Below are 20,050 nucleotides of genomic sequence, written 5' to 3'. Positions count from 1 at the left end.
ATAATTGTGATTTCCTTGATTGTTGTTGTTAATTCTTTGCAATAATTGTTGTTAGATTTTGTTCTTGTTGTTGATTCACTATGCTTTCCTTTTATACCTTCCAAGTGTTTGATGAAACGCTTGGGAGAATGTTAGAATAGAATTTTATGTTCTTGGCTTGAGAAAGTAACTTAGGATTTCCTGAATTACTAGTGTCCAATTGATTGATAGTTGATAGCCATTGACTCTAGCCTTCACTAATCCAATTAGTGAGAAGCTAGGATTTATGGACTAGGATTGATATAGCTCACTTGACTTTCCTTTGTTAATTGATTTAAGGATAACTAAGTGGGATTAATCCTTGCAACTACCATACTTGTGGCTAGTGATAGGGATGAAAAACCTTGACAACCAAACCTTGCCAAGACCGTTTTGTTAATAAAATTCCATTGCCATTTATATTTCATGTTTCTTATAAAAACCCCAAAATAACTCACAGCCAATAACAAGACACTTCATTGCAAGTCCTAGGGAGAACGACCCAAGGTCCAATACTTCGGTTTATAAATTTTAGGGGTTTGCACTAGTGACAAACAACTTTTTGTATGAAAGGATTATTGTTTGGTTTAGAAACTATACTTTACAACGAGACTTCATTAATGAAATTCTAAACCGTAAAAAATCTAATCATCAATATATGGTTGGTGATATGATGGTGGATTAGGATTATATGGAGGTATTTAGTGATAGTGTAAGGCTTGTGAGTAAAATGGTTGAGGGCTATGTTGAGGAGGTGGTTCATATGCATATGGTGGTTGAGATTGGTAACCGTAGTAAGGTCTATCATATCCATTGGATTGGTATGCATTACGAGGCGGGTTGTAATTATAATATACCGGAGGAGGTTGTTGCCATGAAGATTGTCCATATGCTTGAGACTCCTTCCACCTTTGATTCCCCATTCCTTAATGCAAATCCTATTGAAATTTTTGTTTCCTACAACATAGTTGGAACCAAACTCAGCAAAATGGATGAGATTCATAATGAAAGGAGAAAATAAAAACAAAAGCTAATAAGAAACAAAGAAAAACAAACTCCTAAAACTAGCAAAAGCAAGCAAACAATAAAAAATAAACTATTCACAATATTCACATATGGACAACAACCAATAACAAGCACACATTACAACTCCCCGATAATGGCGCCAAAAACTTGATAGAGGCCAATCGTCGGTTAGGGAATTCACAAGTTATAAAACTCGAAATTTCATTCCAAGCATAGTCCCAAACCGGCAAATGACCCTTATCAGAGTTTAATATTTTTTGTCACGAATGCAAACTAATAAAAACCAAGAGTATTAGATCTCGGGTCGTCTCTCAAAGGAGTTGCAGTGAGGTGTGCATATTATCGGTTATGAGCATAAGGGGTTTGAAGGAAAAAAGGCAAGAAATTAAATGACAAGAACGTAAAGCTAACAAATGCTAAAAGGGCATCTTGGCTAGGATTGAGAATCAAGATTTTCTACCCTTGTCATTAATTATAACATAACAATTATCAAGAATAATTCTATTTCTCCATCTCCAGCATTGGGAGAAGGTCAAATAGGCATAGTTAATCCGAATTCATAAGTCCTAACCAATTTACTAATTAAATTAGCAAACAATTAAAGTCAATGGAGTGGAGATTAACTAACAACTCTAGATTACCAATCCAAATTGGACATTAATGACTCAATGTCACCTAATTTTTTAATTCCAAGCCAAGAATGCAAAATCTACTCTAAAGCTAAACCAAGCATTTTATAAAACACTTAGAAGACATAAAAGAAAAGCATATTGAATTGCAATAATAATAATATCCAAAGCTACCAAATGCAAGAAACTAATAACAATAACTCAAACAAGTATCAAGAAAACATAAAATATCAAACTGCATTAAAGGAATATCAAATTCAGCAAGAGTATTCATAAACCAAAAGTGTCAAAAATGAGAAACTAACAAGAGAAACTAAGAGAATTAAACCACAAGGACATGAAAATATAGAGAGAATTACACTAGAACAAGATCAAAATCTGAAATTAAAGAGAAAACTAAGCTAAGAACTTCAAATTCTAGAGAGAAGATGGAGCTTCTCTCTCTAGAAAACTACCCTAAAACATGTTCCTAAGCTACACTAAGTCCCCTCCCCCCCCCCCCCCTTGATTCTCCTTGAAAATTGCATCAAATACTTCAGAAATGAGTTGGATTGGGCGCAAGAAAGCCCTAAAATCGCAACCCACGTATTTACTTAAGTAAATCACGTGCTGACAATCATGTGTATGTGCAAATTGGTGATTTTCCAAAAGATGCGTACACATGAGTCATGCGTATGCACAACTTGAAAATCATGCGTATGCGTACGCATCTGGCCATGAGGAACTCCAATCTTCATTTCTTCTTGAATTTTTTTCTTTTGCATGCTTTTTCTTCACTTCTTCAAGTCATCCTTGCCTTTTAAACCTGAAATCACTCAACAAATATATCAAGGCATCGAATGGAATATAAGTGAATTAAATTTAGCAATTAAAAGCCTAAAAAACATGCTTTTAATCATTAAGCACAATTAGAAGAAATTTATAAAACTATGCTATTTCAGTGAATAAATATAAGATAAGTTAATAAAATAAACTCATTTCAATACAAGATAAACTATATAATTATAGTTTATCAACCTTCTAGATCTCTTTTTTCAAATTTAATTTTTGTTTTTTTAAACCTTTGAGCCTGCGTCACTATTTTTTTGTTGCGCTGTGGTTCTAGATTTATAAGATAAATTTGAAAATAGCTAAAAAATCTATTTACTGAAAATCAAATTTTTATACCTTACACTATTAATTAAGATGTCTTTGATATTCAAGAAAAAACTAAATTATACACCAAATCCTTTCCAATCCTATAAATAATTTTTATAAGCCAATTAAGGATTTAATTTTTATAGGCCAAATATAATGAAAATATCTTTTTTTTAACTCACAATAATTGAGAACAAAATGAAAGAATTAATTTTATTTTTTAACATTATTTTAAGTTTGTATTACTTAAAATATTATCTGATAGAATAAATTAAAAAAAATATTAACAAATATTTTTATTTTATACTATTTAAATTATTCTTTTAAAATATATATATATATATATATATATATATATATATATATATATATATGCAATAAATATTTTGATACCAACTTCTTTTATATTGAATTTTAAACCATGCTTCCTCTCCAATGATACCACACCATCAATTTTAATTACTTGGCAAAGCTTAGAAATTAATAAATCAATTTTTAGTAAAATAATTTTTAAAAAATAAAAATTAAAACCATAACTCTCATAATTAATTAATGTATTACATATTATTATTCAATAAAAATATAGAATATTAATTAAATATAATAAACATATATATTAAAAGTATCATAATAATATTATCATGACAAATTTTAAGTTATAAAATATTCAAATCCTATATTATTTGACTTACTTATATATCATATATAAAACTCTTACTACTATTACTTCATTTTACAAGTAGTTTGTCTATGAAAAATATTTATACAAACAAATGAAAAAGAACTTATCTACTTAAAAATAATTCTATTAGATTATTATATATAAAATAAAACATTTTTTGCATTTTTAAAACAAATTTATGAAGAAAATATTCTTATTATTTTTACTATTTATATTCTTTTATTATTTTATAATACTTTATATATAATTATATTTTAAGATTCTTATAATTATACTTATTTCAATATACTATTGGTAGTTATTGCTTTTGTAGTAATTAAACAAATTAAATATTAACAATTTTATTTATTAATTTTTGACTATGTTTTACTCACAAAAAGAAAACATCTCTTCATAAAATTATAAGAAAAAATATGATAAAAAAATAAATGTTAATAATTTTATTTACTAATTTTTAACTATAGTTTACTACCATCGCAGAAAACACCTCTTTATATAACTGTAAAAAAAAAATGTAATGAACAAATTCAAATATTTGTTAAAAATAAACACTACTATAAAATCTTAAAAAAAATTACATAATTTATATAGACCATACAATAAAAGTATCTTTTTAACTCAGCAATAATTGAGAATGAAATAAAATAATCAATTTTAATCATTTTTAATACTATTTTAAGTTTATATATTGTCTATCAGAGCATATTAAAAAATATTAACAAATATTTTTATTTTATGATATTTAAATTATTCTTATTAAAAAAAATATATTCAATATATATTTTAAAAAAAATTATTATTACTATTATAGATGTTATTGAAAAACTGTGTACTAAAAGAAGAACAAATAGATGTCAAAAGAAAACTCACAAAAAATACGAAAAAACTTTTATGCTAAAACATAAAAAATTAATAGAGATTCAAATTATAAAAAAATCCATCAAATTATATTTATGATAAAAAATTTTATCAAATTATAGATTACTAACTCAATAATTATTATAATTCAAAACTAAAAGGTTTGGAATCATGGTGCTACAACTTTTGTACTATTTGATAGAGAAGAAAAAAATTATTGAATACAACTGTCTTAAATCTAATGACACTCCAAGACAGCAATGATATTAAAACACCATCCTAATTAAAAAATTTATACAACCTTACACTTATATTTGAAATCAAAATAAATAATTTTAACTTTAAAGAAGGCTCTCAATAATACCGTTACCAAAATATCTATCTCAACAAAAAAATACTGAAACATAACTTCTATTACAACAAATAAAACATACAATACTACGAAAATTTCAATTATTTAAAACACCATTTATATTCTTCATTGATTATAAAAACCAATTTCATCAATACTAATATCATCAGACTTAGATGTCAGATCAATCAAGAAATTAAGATTAAGAAGAAAGAAAAATAAACAAATCCAAAACACATTTCTAGATAAAGAACATACATACAAAAATAAAATAAAAAAATAAAAAATATATATAAGTCAACCGTTCGTCAACCGTTCAAAAAAAATGTCTTTACAAGAGCAGAAAGAAGAAAGAAACAACCACTGAAAATAAAAAAGAAAGACATACACTCCATAAAAAGACTAAATCCGTCAATTAAAAGAAATGCAAAAATAAAAATAACAATGAACATGTAGCTTTATATAATTTAAATATCAAATACTTATATTATAAAATATTTTAAACAAAAAATACATCAAATTTAATATTAGTTTGTATATATTTTAATTAATTTCTAAACAATATAATACTTGTTAAAATATACTATATACCATCATTAATTTATCACCGCGCACATTGCGCGAATGGCACCCTAGTTTTGAACAAAGTTTGATTCATTGTTAACATGTTGCACATGAAAATAGCGTTTGATACAATGTGGAGAACATACATTATGCTCTACCAGGTCGCGAACTAATATGTAAATACAACGCAGAAACAAGATGACGAATTACTTGAGAGAATAAAACAAGTATGGGCAATATAAACCGGACTAATGAATTCATGATGAAACAGAGCATAGTTTTATTAAAAGAGATTAAGAATAAAAGAATGTAGGAGACAATTATACAACTTATTCAGTTGTAACTTTTAGCAGAAGCAAGAATCTTCATATTAAACTTATATAAGAATTTGACTTCCTAAAACCAAACACTAGTAGTAAAACTAACCCTTCATCTTTGGAGAGAGGTGATGTGCCCCCAATTGCTCAGACGAGAATCTGCTAAAGCCGTTCCTTCACCACGGTTCTGGTGAGATCTCTGCAGTTCCACACAAGCACCAGACTTTCCACATGAACAGATCTTCTTGGAGGGGCTGGGAGATTAAATGCGCATCTTTGAGATTTGCACCTTGCTATCTTTACCGTACTCAACGAGTATCTGTTTGCATACTGAAGCCAAGATAGAGGAAGAGAGGGGGGGAGGGGACTTTAGAGCATGTGAATACATAGTTAAACATACAAACGACAACAGAGTTCACTAGGTATCTTTCAGCATTAACATACAGTGATTTCAAGTATCTACCCAGATTGGGATGATAGCTCAAGAACTTGAATAACAAATAATTACTAGAAACGATGGTGCTGCAGTGACTTACATCAGGAATGTCAAAATCACCTTCACTCGCATCACATACATCCAGTGACAATTTTCGAAGCAATGGCATCTGTCACTTATGATAGAAGATTCAGTGCAGATAATTTTTTTTTAACCTTACATGTAAAAGGGGAGAAAAAAATAAACAAAGAAATGATAACAAAAAAAAAGTGCAACCTCCGAAGCAGCTTTAAAAATGAAGTTTCTCTGTAGCCCATGACCCTGCATGAATAGTCAAATCATAATCAATGACAATTTTTAATACATGATTCGGAAATTCAGAGGGTGCCAGAGCACACATGCTAACTTCATTTTCCAAAATGGTAATGGGTTAAATAAATTCATTTTGGATGACAAAGCTTCAGGGATAATCTATTGTCAAAGATGGAGAAGTAAAACCAAGAACATCAAATTCCTCAAAGCATGAAAAATGACAGCTATTTGTTCATTGTAATTGTAAGCAAACCATGTTTCGGAAGGAAGTTCCCACATAATCACAGGGATTGAGTGGCAAAAGCCAAGTAGCCATAGATTACTTTGAGCATATAGACTGGAAGAAGGCTTAGTGAGATTGCAATTTTGATTCTTCTTTTTCTTGTTTTTATCCTACATTTTACTTGGTTGAACTTTTCAAAGTAGAAATACAGTTCATGACCATTGATGTGTAATCAAGTGATGTGTAATCAAGTGATCTGTAATCACCATATCTAATAACCTTCATTTTTACACTTTCTTTTGCAAGAATAATCTTCAAGAATAATACTTGTGTCATACTGATCTTAAATTTAGTAACAAAAGAAGATGCTACACTAACCTGATGATTATAAAATACATGCCGGACAATAAATCAATAAGATGGAAGCAATTGAACTGAATTCTAACTGGAAATTGTGAACAAATCACCTATCATCTATCATTCAACCAGCATCAATAAATTTAAGTGTAAATGAAATATGCACCGAATTTTTAGCTGGAAAAAACAAAAAGCTCTAAGAAAGCTCACATTATGACGCAACAGGAGATCTTCAAGAGCTTTGCAGTAAAAAAAAGCAGAGACCCCATTTGATGTTACTTCTCCACATTCCTGTAAGAAGGTATACATCTATTTATAGTATATTAAAACAGAAACCAAAATGGTGTATATTGAGTGACTGACATATAGTAGTGAAGTTGGCACATTCTCCTTCATCCACTTCTACTTTACATAGTATCACCAATATTATTTTTCTTTATCTTTCCTGATCTGTTTTAAGGTGCTTAGATTTCAGGCTATGAAATAAAAATTACCAAGGTATTAAAATCCAAATTACTATAAATTCGCCCAAATAGAAGTTACATAAAAAGTACAGGTTTTGAAACAACACCACCTTTAATTTACAAAATGCATATAATTAGTTATGTCTAATTATACTTGGCCATGAAACTAATGCTCAAGACAAATAGTTAAATAGATGATAGCTCATGAGAGCTATTCTTTTACTATGTAAGGTGGATTTTAATGATAAAAAGTACAATAACGTTAAGATATTGTATGTTAAGCTAACACAACTAAAATATTGCCAAGTAGAAGTCTCAACATAAATAGTTCTAAATAAACACAATGCGCAAATAATTTAACCAAAGTAGGTTTTACATTAATGTTTAAAGTATTATTTACTATATATATATATATATATATAGTCTGCATAATACACAGGTCTCAGTCTAGTTCAAATGTTCAATTAAAAATACATATACAGACCAAAAGGATAGTATGAAACAGTTTCGACCAAATGATTATATATCACTTTCAATAACCTAAAAGGTAAGGTAATTCTGATTGATCCTAAATTGAAAAAAATGGAGATAAATAAAAATCAGCAAACCTCTAAATGGATAGAGACCAAGCCTGGCCAGCCATGTGAAATTATCTCTTGAGAATCTGCAAGTAAAGAAGCAACAACGTTGACAAATAATTTAATAATTACCAGTTGATTAAAATAACAATGGTTAATCACTGTGTCATACTTCTACCCCCAATATTGAAAACCCACAGTATTACAATTGTTTCCGTTTTCAGTTTTCCTGCACAATCGATCTTGGCTGCAATCATTATTTTGTCTTAACAAACAAAAGGACACGAATTATCTGCTTAAAGCTTATTTATATTATATCTATATTATATACAACTTGATCAAGTCAGAGACATATGTTAAAGAACTACATCTATTGACTTAAGTTAATTGCAGTTATTCATCTCAGCAACCAAGAATTCTAACCTGAGTTAAGACTAGGACATCCTAGCAATGAAAGCTCAACCAAATTTTTGCAATTCTGACTTAAAATAAGCAGATCAGCATTTGTCATCCAAGGGGTTACTCTTTCAAGCCTCAACTTTGTTAGACTTTGCATGGAGAATTTGAAGCTTGACATGGATATATCACCAAAACAATAGCAGAGAGATAATTCTTGCAAGTTTACCAAGGATGAAACCATATTTGTCAAAATAGCATCTGATATTACCTATGAAAAATCAAAACAAAGAAAGCAACATTCTAAATTTTACAAATTACCACAGCATCCAAGAAATGGAAAACATAAGCAACCAAGAACAAAGCAACACCAACAGATGATAAAGGGATAGCTAGAACAAGAAACAAAATGCATCTTATATACATATATATGCCCCAGGAACTAGAAATGACACTTTGGCAATGATTGATGAGATTAATTCAAAGTATAAGGTTTGAATCGTCTGCTTGAAGGATTTATGGAGGTTGTAACGATAAAAAGTTCATGGATTGCATATGATGAATAGCAAATATCATTAAATTAATTGGAGGGATAAAATTTCTCCATTGTTTTTCCATACTATGAACAACAGGAATGAATTTTATGTTATGTTCTCTTTAGAAGAGAGAAGGAACCTCAAATCCACAGGAAGCATAATTATTACCTGAAAATGAAGAATTATTTTTTCCAGCAAAGGACAGGTTGAAGGTAATTTTCTCAGTGCATCTTCACCTAACATACCACCTAAACCTATATGGATGGTCTTTAATGACATCATTATAGGTTCCATAGCACTCAAAGATGAGGTAGAAAAACCCCATCCAAATTCAATTTCTTCCAAGCTATATGTTTTTCTGAACCCAGCATGTAGTTCTTCATGCAAAGAGAAAAAGCAGCATTCTCTTTTTTTAATACAACTGTTATCTGGAAACAGATTTCTACAATCTTTTGCTTTCAGACATTTCAAACTCAGATTTCTATGAATGACATGAGCTAACGCAGCTCCAGAAATCTACAGTTTCACAGAAAAAAAGAGAATAAACCAATTAGATAAAGCATTGATAGTAAGGAATCAACATACTGGATATGTGTTCTCCATGCTGTCACACAGTGAAAATGCTCTGCAAAACAATCTTAACCTATTGGGAACTATGAATGATATGGTATATTCCTATACAATTATATGCACAAAAGAAGCACTTGTACTAGAGGCAATGACATTGAGCAAAAAACATATTGCCCAACTTTATAACCAAAGCAATCATTTTTATTTGAATGCAACTAATTAATGAATCTAAAAAGTCCCAATTAGGAATTAGTAAAGCTTGTTTATTTTGTTGGTCATATTCATGCAACGAAGGTGGCATATACATCATTATGTAGGTATTTGCTGCGGAAACAAGCTGTGTAATTCTTAAACCACAATTCCTTGAACTTCAAGTAACATAAAAAATAACAATCAACTTGTATTTTGTGTCACTCTTGAGGCACATGAAACACAATCTTATGATAAAGTTGCAAATGAACCTTGGTATTTGAAACATCAAGCATCTCCAAGGAAGAACCTAGGAAATTATAAAGCGCCTGGTCAACCAGATCAGTCCCTCTCAGGCATAAACTCTTCAAAAGCTGTGTCTGAGACATAAGCTCAAGTAAAGATGAATCAGAAACACCTGCAAAACAACTAATTTATCATACAAAGAAGTAAAGTTCGTCAAAACACCTGTAGTTTGTTGTTGAATATTATAGAAAAGTTCCTTTATGTATCAATTAGGATCAATTAGGGATATTCAGTTTCTTCTTTATTAGACATTGTAATTATGAAGAATGATTAGTTTAGTTAGTGCATATAAATCCTACAAGCTGCGGAGTGTCTTTCCTTAAGCATACACAGAAGATCAGTACCTAAACATTTGTAATCCACTAGCTGTGGTCAACCATAAGAATTATGTATTGTTAAATTGTTATGTTCAAATACTACTTGGTCTGGCAAGCAACTCGGTGACTCCTTTCACCCCAAATTCAGGGAAAAGCATGGGATTAAAACCTTTTTTTCATATAAAAAAAGATAAGGATGAGAAAACCATTTACTTTTTCATTTAGAAATCACAAGGGTGATTCAAAACAATAGTAATAAATATTACTGTTTGGCTCAAGTGTGCATCATATCAAAACAAATGATACAGCAGTTAAATATAGAGTTGCACTCAAACTACACAATACAACATAACCCGAACCATATATATTTGTTACTCTTTTATTTAAGCCATCTTAACATGGTGTATACGAGGTAAAATATATTATGTGATTCCTTAATGATTCCTGAATGTTAAAAACATATGCAGCAATACAAACCAGAACATGGGGTCAAAAACGCAATTGAAACTATATACAAGTTAACGATTCACATATTAATTTTGGTACTAATGAACTCAGAGAAATATAGCTTACCCTTGCACCCACCCATATGCAGTTCTTGAAGATTAGATGCTACAGAATTCAAATGTTTCTCTCTAGAATGCATAGAGGAAGTATTGCCACCATCAGAAATAGCCGAGGAAAGAGCTTGAACTGAATTTATCCCAAATGATGTATCACAAACCACAATTGAATTAAGTTTTCTACACCTGCATATGAGATCTGATATGCCAACATCGGTGACAGAAATACATCCTTTAATATTCAGGTGACACAATGAAACACAGAATCTGGAGATATAGAGGAGAACCGAATCTGCCATGGACAATTAAGAAAATTGAGTGGCTGATAGCAGAACAAAAAAGATAAAACAGAATATTTAGGTCAAACATGAATGCTTATCACCAGAAAAGCATCCTACCACAAACATCAGTTCTTCCTTCCAATGTGAGTCTTGTAATATTGGAAAGTGGAGGTCCAAATTTATAAAATGGCATGATTTCCACTGCCTTGTTGTTAATAATAGAGGCCTTCTGTGGTACAGGTGGTATTAAAGCAGGATTGGAGGATAAAATGGTAAATAATGCTGGTATTACTGGGGTACTATCAACAGTCAAGTCAATTTCACAGACCAAAGGGAACCTCTCCAACAATTGTAAGAAACTGATTGTCCCAATGTTCAATAGATAAGCTGCTTTCAATATTCTTAAACAAGGAAATGACTTGCAGAAGTAGTCAACAGCATGTTCAATAAGCAATCTCCAGCACTTTGAGATATCCACCTCCTGAACTCCCTCAAAGGTAGTGGTTTGCAGGAGTCTTTGAGGGAATACATGTCTATCTTTTGAAGGACGTCCAGAGTTGATAAAGAACTTTTCTATAATCTTCTTTTTAGCAGGATCCATTATATACGATGAAGGGAGAAGTGATAGAAGCAGTATTGCAGGTGTTATTTGTGGACAATTGGAAAGGTCTACTTTCTGCATGCAATGAAACTTTACATCACAAAACCATACCACAATACCTAATAGCTCATCACAGACTCCTTGCATATGACTTAAAGACAGTTTATCTTAGACATTCATATGAGATCATGTTCCTGAATAGTATATGGAGCCAAATACTGAAATACTATAGGTAACCAACTTCCAGGTTCAAAAAAATTAAAAAAATATATATATTCACTAAAATTCAAATTGCACAAGGCAAGGAAGATAAGTGGTCAATAACCATAAGGACCTTATCATCAGAATACCTTATGGATCTCGTTTCATTATATAACAACAAATGAACAAAATATAACTTATACCAATGCAATATTTACCTGGTTAAAGAGGGACTATGCTATGTTTCTATTATATTTTTGTCCTCCTCAACAAAATAAATAAATATTATCCTAAGCATATCTACTTTGCAGTATAGAGTATGAAGGGATATTTCCAGTTCTTTTTCCAATCCGATTTTATATCATTCAATAAGAAAAATGTAGTGGAAATCTTTAAAACTAAATAAACCAAGCTTATTTTCCTTCCTTTACATAAGAATTAAGGAGTATTGTAAATGCCAGGCATTAAAGGGCTCCCTAGCTCAAACAAATTGACCACAACGAAATAAACAAGGCCAAAATCATTAAATGGCTTTCAATTATTAAATTCACCTTTGAATACTCTGTGAGCCGAATTTTGAGATGTTGCAAGTCACTATAACCAAAAATATCTTGTGAACCCATAAGTGGAATAGTCAAAAGTCTGAAAATTGAAGCAATGCTTTCCTCAGCTAGCTGCCTAAAATGAGAAGAGTTTCTTTTTCCTGTTAAAACAAATACAAAATTTACCTTACAGAATCTAGGAATTTCTTCCAAGAAAAAATAGACATTTCAGTGCTAGAGGGATCAAGAAAAAGCTCAAGAAAATGGTATACCTGCAGCAAACCACAAAGCCAAAAGGTCCAGACGAATCTGTTAAGAAAAATAAAAGACCATGGTGTTATGGACATTCAAGTACACAAACACACACATATAGCAAACTTATTATGTATAGAAATGTGAGAATATTGAGAAAATATTAGAAGCTTGATTGATTTATGATTATTTCCCAACATACTTAAAATAATGCAATTACATCTATACGATTTTAGTTAATGTTCAATTAAATGTGGAATTATCAATGAAAGAAATTACTTACACGTTACTGAAAAATCAGCACAATCTTCCAAGATGTTTGCTATGATAATCTTAATACTTTAATTTTGATATATAGTCATTGTACAAGAGTTTATACATGCAACCAATAATGAGACTAAAGAACTTACTATTTTGACTAATCTCACATTGATTATTATTGCACATTAATTATTTTTAAACCAAAACATAAATAGAAAGTGGATTAAGACAAATTACTTGTATTTAATATTAATAGTGTTAATGGACTAAGCTTGTATAGTTGTACTAGTTGTACTACACTAGTATTTGACCCAGATTATCAGTATAAAGAGGAATTTACTTTTTTTTTATCATGACATCAAAGCATCCACAATTATTCAGATTTCGGAATACAGTTTTTCTCCTTCCCATCTTTTCCAGTCATCTCTAGAATTTCAAAAGGTTACCTTGCCCGTAAATAACATCTCACTGATATTTCAATAATATGGTGAAGGGATGTGCTTTAGCAGATGGGGAGAAATGAATTTGTTATGACCTTCGTGGCTGCCTTCTTCTCCTAAGACTCAAATTAACGATTAACAAACAGATCAAAGAACTAACTATAAAAACAAAACAGAAAACCTACCTGTTTTAAAATTTCATAGCAGTTGTCTTCATCCTTGCTCTGGCACTCCAAATCTTCCATGTTACTTTCAAGCCAGAGAAGAAGTGCATCAGAAAGATGTGTTTCACTGTCAAGTTTCTATAGCATTATATTTTTGGATTTATATAATAAAAAAATAGCACAGGATTTAAAGAAACCTTTTCATAAAATACTAAATCAACCTGTCAACAGTCAAGTGTGGGTGCTTAACTGAAGACAACAGCAGTTCATGCGGGATTCTCTTGAAAAACATGTTGTGCTTTGCCCACATCTACAAGACAATAAATTAAAGAAAAGGCATAGTCCATGCCAGATTTAGCTAACTCGAAGAATACACTTCAGCATTTCATAAAAGATAAAAAGATTCTCAGAGATCAAGGGTTTGTGAATTTCATATAACTGAACTTAAAATCTTATTTATGAAACAAAATAATTTAAGGGAATTTACTAAAGCAGCTCCTTCATTGAAATATAAAAATCTTAACAGGAGAATGATAATTGCCTTTTATGTTCTAGTATCTCTTTTATCCAACAAATAATATCACTATCAGATCTTTAACAAATAAATCTACTTTTAATAACCACACTTCCCCATCTGAACTCTTAAGTTCAAAATACAAGATATGGCTAATGGCTCCATGATGGGGATAGAAATGCAGATGTCACTTCAGGCAACATGGCCTGAGTATGCACAAAAGGGGGAAGGAGAATGAAAAAGACAGCCCAAAGCATGAATTAAAGGAATTGTTCATAATTAAAGGGTATATGTGCCAGCACTTAGTATATTTCCTTCTGATATCATGATTTAGTAATCCGGACATCCTGAAAAACAAGTCTAAAGAAATTCCCACCAAAGAGATGCCAATCTAATAATACATGGGGATGCATTTCAACAATAACTAGAGCCCAATCAGTGCATATGTAAAATAGCATTATGAGATTTATTTATTTATTTATTTATTTATTTTTGAGGGGATGTATAACAATGTATTGTCATTAATTAACAAGTGGACAACATCATGACCAGGAAAAGATCTATAATTAAGATACACATTTTTACTGTTTGTTGTTCAAGCCTTAGTGTCTAGAAGTTGAGTACATACAAAATTTCTTGCCAGGCAGCCCACACACAAGTTCACAATAAAGTCACTAGCTGCAAAAAAACAACACATAAAAAAAAAGTTTGTTAGAATGAAATTGTCATATAAAAACCAAAACACCAAAGTGAATGAAAACAATTGTGAGGTTGAAAAATAACGGTGTTTTACCATGCTCTAAGCCAAACTTCCAAATCTGGATCATGTCCTCCATTGGCAATCGCGCTGACTGAAAACCTTCAGGTGAGGATACCTCAGAAAACCAAGACTCACACTTCAATATCAGTGTTTCCACTCCAAAATAGAACGCACCCTGTTACATACAAGAACAATTCACCAACAATATTAGCCATTAGACAGTGAAGAATGAAGTCTAGTAAAAAAATTGAAACTCCTCAAACAAAATAAAGAATCGGAAACATCACATTGAAAGGCATGTATGAATTGCCTGAACAATATCACAGCTACTCTTGCACTATAACCAAAAAATTAAAAACAAAAATTTGATGCATGCATAAATATATCCAAAAATCAATGGTACCTCATAAAGGGGGAGGAAATTCTCAGAAGTAACATCCAATGAACAATCATAGATATGCTTCAGAATCTGGATAAATACACCGATATCCCATTTAACAGTGATTGAGCTTAAGCACGATTCACTATAAAAAAATAAAAATAAAAATTAATGAAGCATGTTAAATGTTAAGAAAAAAAAAAGACTTCAAAAGAAAATCTTTTATACCTGAAACTCCGGCCGAGTAGACCACGGAAATACGAGGATTGCTCAATGAGCCTGTGGAGCACATAATTAAAAAGAATTCCAGAGCAATTTGGGTCAATACAGTTCATTTTTCCGAGAAAAAAAAAAAAAACAAATAGAGTGAGTGAATGAACGAACCTGGAGCGATGTGCATGAACTTTGAGGGTGTTGAAAGTGAGGATGTTAGGCAAGTCCCAGGTGAGGATATCTGTGGCGGTGAGGAGAAGGTATTCTTGGTCTGGAGTTTGAGGTTCGAGAGAATCGGGGTCTGTGCAAACAAGGATAACACATTCATCGTCTTCTACGACTGAGCTTGCCTCCATGGTCTCAGAATCGTGAATCCGATCACAACGCCACTCTCTCACGGAAACTGTCGCCTAAAACGACGACGGGGAATGACTTCACCGCCCTGCTTCATTTTCTAGTTTCTAGCTAATTTCTTTTTTTTTATTTATTTATTTGAAAGAACTTTCTAGCTTAATTATGTTTTTTTTTTTAACTAACTTATAAATAAGTTATTTTATATTTAGATTTTTAATTTTAAAAGAACTTATTTTATAAAAATATGATAAAAAAATAGGTAAAAGATTCAATGGTTCAGAATATTTGAACCATTAAATGGTCGCATAACAAAACATATTTTTTAAGTTTTTTAACAATTGTTAAATAGTCTATTTTTAATTTTAGTTACAAATTAACTCTATATATTTTATTTAATCATAAAAACTATTTTTTATTTTATAAATTATTATTTTATCATTCATCTATTATATTTATTAATAATAAAAACAAAAACAATAACGAATTAGATCTTCCATCGTAATAATTTTTTAGCGATCCCAATCGATTAAAAGTTTATCTTTAATCCATTACATCTGTCGAGGGTTTTGAAATAATCATATTTCTTAAAAAATCAATCGATTAGATTAACAAAACAATCGATTCAGTTTTCCATAACTCAATCAAATGGACTTCAGGTTACCACAAAACAATCGATTGAAAGTTGTAAGGTAGTATGATTTTCCGCAAAAATCAATCGATTGGTCATATTACCCAATCGATTGAACGATGACTAGAATATAGGTTTTTATTAATTCAATCGACTGTTTATATTATCTAATCCATTGATTTTTTAAGAAACACAATTTCAAAATCCTCAACGGATGTAATGGATCAAAAATAAACTTTTAATTGATTGGAATTGCCCAAAAGTTATTACGATCAATGGAAGATCTAATTCGCTATTGTTTTTGTTTTTTATTATTAATAAACATAATAAATAAATGATAGAATAATAATTTATAAAATAAAAAATAATTTTTATAATTAAATAAAATATATGAGGTTACTTTGTAATTAAAATTAGAAACGGACTATTTAACAATTATTGAAAAATTTAAAAAATCATGTTTTATTATGGGACCATTTAATGATCCAAACGTTCTGGGACCATCGAATTCGATGTCTTTTAGTATTATGCGAGAAGTAATTTTTTTAACCTCTTTATAAGCTCCTAAATAGCATCATAAAAAACTGTAATTTGATTTTAAAAATTACACCAGACATCAATACTGCTACTTTTCATAAGTCAAAAACTCAAAAAAAATTACTTTTAAAACTTCTCAAACGGATCCTTACATAATAACTAACTTTTACGTACCGACCAAATTTTAGTAGATGAGCTTATAATCTAGGTCGAAAAATTTTTGGTAATTAATTTGTTAATTAATATTTTTAAAATTATTTTGTTTATTTTAAATTTAAATTTTAAATTATAAATTTTTAATTTTAAATATTAAATTATAAATTTAATTTTAAAATTGATTAATGTTGACTAACTAAAAATTAATTTTTTATATTTTTTATTTAGAATTTATAGTTAAAAATTTATGATTTAAAATTTAAAATTTAAAATAAATAAAATAATTTTACAAATTTAGCTGAAAATGATTGGCTATCTAATATTATTGGGCACGAACAAATTATTTACATACTACCGAGACTATTCTTGTATTCTTTATTATAATATAATCTTTTTTTTCATTCATTGATGATATTTTTTTAGTTTAAATTAGAGTTAGAATTAATTAAATTATTTTTTTGTTTAATTGGTTTTTTTTAATCCTTTACAAATACTATTAGATATGAACTACTAATTCTTTGTCTATTTCAATTATTTTTATTAGATTTTGTTTTTATTTTTTTTGAAAAAAATTGCATCTCATATTTTCTATAAATATTTTTTAATAAAGTAAGTTAGTACTAATTCTAGTTTAATAATTTTATAATATAATATTCTATTTAAAAAAGTGTCATCAAGAGTCAATATGCTTTGCTAAGATCTTTAATTTAACAGAGTTTCTATATTATTAAGGTTAACATTTTTTACACATTTCACAATTTTATTCCTAACTCAGAGTCATCATATAACATTGGTTCTTTTCTATCCTTTTCTCTTGGCATTACTTCCCTAAATCATGGTAAAAAGTGGAGGGAATTTAATTGCCCTTGAATAATGAAGAAGGAGATGATATAATACAATTGTCAGAGGAGGATATAAAGGGAGTTATTCGCAACTGCATTAATAGTTTGGTTAAAAGACTTTTTGCTGATAAACCATTTCGCTTAAAGCATTTTAGGGGAGACCAATAGGGTTTCAAGTAAAGGAAATTGATCACAATCATTTTCATTTCTTCTTCGATAATGAGTGAAATGTTATGAGAATTGAGAGAGGCTCTCCATGACTTTTCAAAGACTATGCTCTCCATGTCCAGCATTAGAAAGAAGAAGTGTGCATTGGAGAACAACTAATCAATGAGATACCAATATAGGCCCAATTTTGGGGGTTTCTAAAACCTTTAAGACACTGAAAGTTGCTCGAAAGCTTGGTGAATGGCTTGATAAGGTAATAGATGTGGGACTGTTTAATTTTAAAGGGAGAGAGACGTGTATCATCAAAGCAAGAATAGTTATTGATGGAAATTGAACTGTGAAAGACTCTCTTAAGGTTGCTGGTCCTGACAAGTCTCCAATTGGAGTGGCAATTCGGTACGAAAGGCTAGGGACAGTGTGTACGTACTGTGCAATTATAGGCTATAACCACAAAACATATGTTGTGTTTTTAGAGGATATAAAGGAAAATAGGTTAAGGGAGAATAAGATAAGGGAATGAATCAGAGCTGATTAAATTGGTATAAGGCTGGAGATTAAGGAGGATGAAGGGAGAAAGGGAGAAAAGAGCTTTCAAGTGGGTCAACTCCTTCCCAGAAAGAAACGGCTCCCAAACTGCCTGGTAGATGGTTTTTAAACTTGAGTGTCAAAGACAAAAAAAAAAGTACAATCAAGGATTCAAGAGTCTTGCCACGAACAAAAGACGTGATGAGGAAAAGGAGAATGATATGAGTATAGAGGATGTTATGGTTAAAAGCTCGAATCAGATTCAGTTGGGAGGAACAAGTAGTTTCCAAACGAAGCATGCTAACACAGGAGTCTTAACTAAAAATCACATGCCAAGTACTCCTGCTACTGAATACTCCGTCAAATATAAAAGGCTGAAACAGATGACTAGATCAAATCATAGAGGGATGGAGATGCTATCCGGGACTAAAAGAAGGGCAGAAGATTAACTAGAGATATGGATCAAGAGATGGGGAAGGGCGCTAGCCGTTCAATGGCACCCAATGCACCATGAGAGTCCTAATGTGAAACTGTCAGGGTATGGAGAAACCCCTAACAGTCCACAATCTTAAAGGGATGTGACAATCTCATTTTTTTTAGGTGATTTTTCTCTATGAAACTAAAAACCAATCTCGAATGGTGGAACATAAAGTCAGATCATATGGATATCAAAGTTTCATATTAGTGGACTCAAATGGAACATTAGGAGGAATAGCTCTAGCATGAAAAGATCATGTAAAGGTACATAAGGACACTAATAACGGAAGTTTGGAGTATGGAAGTTAATGGCTCACCTATATACATTTTAGCACAGAAATTGAAGTATTTTAGCCATCATTTAGTGCTGTGGCAGCATCATAACAAATCCAATTCTAAGAAAGCAATTGAAGAACTAAATCTTAGGTTGGAACAGTTGAGAACAGCGAGTTATTTTGGTGGGCCAGAGTTGTCAGAGGTAGAGAAAAAATTAGAAGAGGAGCTATCAAAAGAAGAAAGTTTTTGGAAGGAAAAATCAAGATGCAAATGGATGAAAGAATGGGATAGCAACACAAAGTTCTTTCATCAGAAGTTCTAAGTTATAAACCAAAAAAAAATTTGGGGACTAGTTCGGAACGACGGTGAAATGGCTTCACATCTACAGAATATTGTTCTGGTGGCTGAAAATTATTTCAAGAAAATATTTTAATCTACTAACCCATTAGAATCTCGTGACGTATTCAGTGATTCCAGTCCTCTTATTACAGCTTTCATGAACCAGAGGCTAATGAGACCAATCTTTATGGAGAAAATCGAGAGATCCACTTTCAGCGTTTGTCCTTAAAGTGCTCCAGGTGAGGATGGCTTCACAGCATGATTTTTTCAGTTTTATTGAGACATAGTAGGTGGTGATGTTTTTAAGACG

General features: G+C 30.6%; 1 protein-coding gene across 1 annotated transcript; it reads right to left on the bottom strand.

Annotated features, from left to right (window-relative positions):
• Positions 1-5,320: 5,320 nt before the first annotated feature.
• LOC130935318 (BTB/POZ domain-containing protein FBL11) lies at positions 5,321-15,885 on the bottom strand. Its single transcript, XM_057865013.1, has 19 exons — positions 15,610-15,885; positions 15,454-15,504; positions 15,250-15,370; positions 14,880-15,021; positions 14,715-14,764; positions 13,794-13,882; positions 13,594-13,699; positions 12,728-12,764; positions 12,465-12,616; positions 11,229-11,787; positions 10,841-11,122; positions 9,917-10,062; positions 9,054-9,401; positions 8,377-8,620; positions 7,984-8,039; positions 7,122-7,202; positions 6,296-6,340; positions 6,120-6,188; positions 5,321-5,913 (listed from the first exon to the last, which is right to left on the bottom strand). The coding sequence occupies exons 1-19, from the start codon at positions 15,792-15,794 to the stop codon at positions 5,746-5,748; spliced, it is 2,931 nt and encodes a 976-aa protein (XP_057720996.1). The 5' UTR covers positions 15,795-15,885; the 3' UTR covers positions 5,321-5,745.
• Between the last annotated feature and the right edge of the window lie 4,165 nt (positions 15,886-20,050).

This window comes from Arachis stenosperma, chromosome 6 (assembly GCF_014773155.1).
Source record: "Arachis stenosperma cultivar V10309 chromosome 6, arast.V10309.gnm1.PFL2, whole genome shotgun sequence".
Taxonomy (NCBI): domain Eukaryota; kingdom Viridiplantae; phylum Streptophyta; class Magnoliopsida; order Fabales; family Fabaceae; genus Arachis; species Arachis stenosperma.
This window is presented reverse-complemented; position numbering and strand designations above follow the sequence as displayed.

What these genes read in the sequence shown, in the direction of transcription:
- LOC130935318 (XM_057865013.1), bottom strand. Translation starts at nt 15,794, where the DNA reads ATGGAGGCAAGCTCAGTCGTAGAAGACGATGAATGTGTTATCCTTGTT. An exon ending in CCACACTTGACTGTTGACAG is followed by an intron (nt 13,700 to 13,793) that starts GTTGATTTAGTA and finishes GAAACTTGACAG; the next exon opens with TGAAACACATCTTTCTGATG. An exon ending in GTGATTTTGACATTCCTGAT is followed by an intron (nt 5,914 to 6,119) that starts GTAAGTCACTGC and finishes TCTTGGCTTCAG; the next exon opens with TATGCAAACAGATACTCGTT.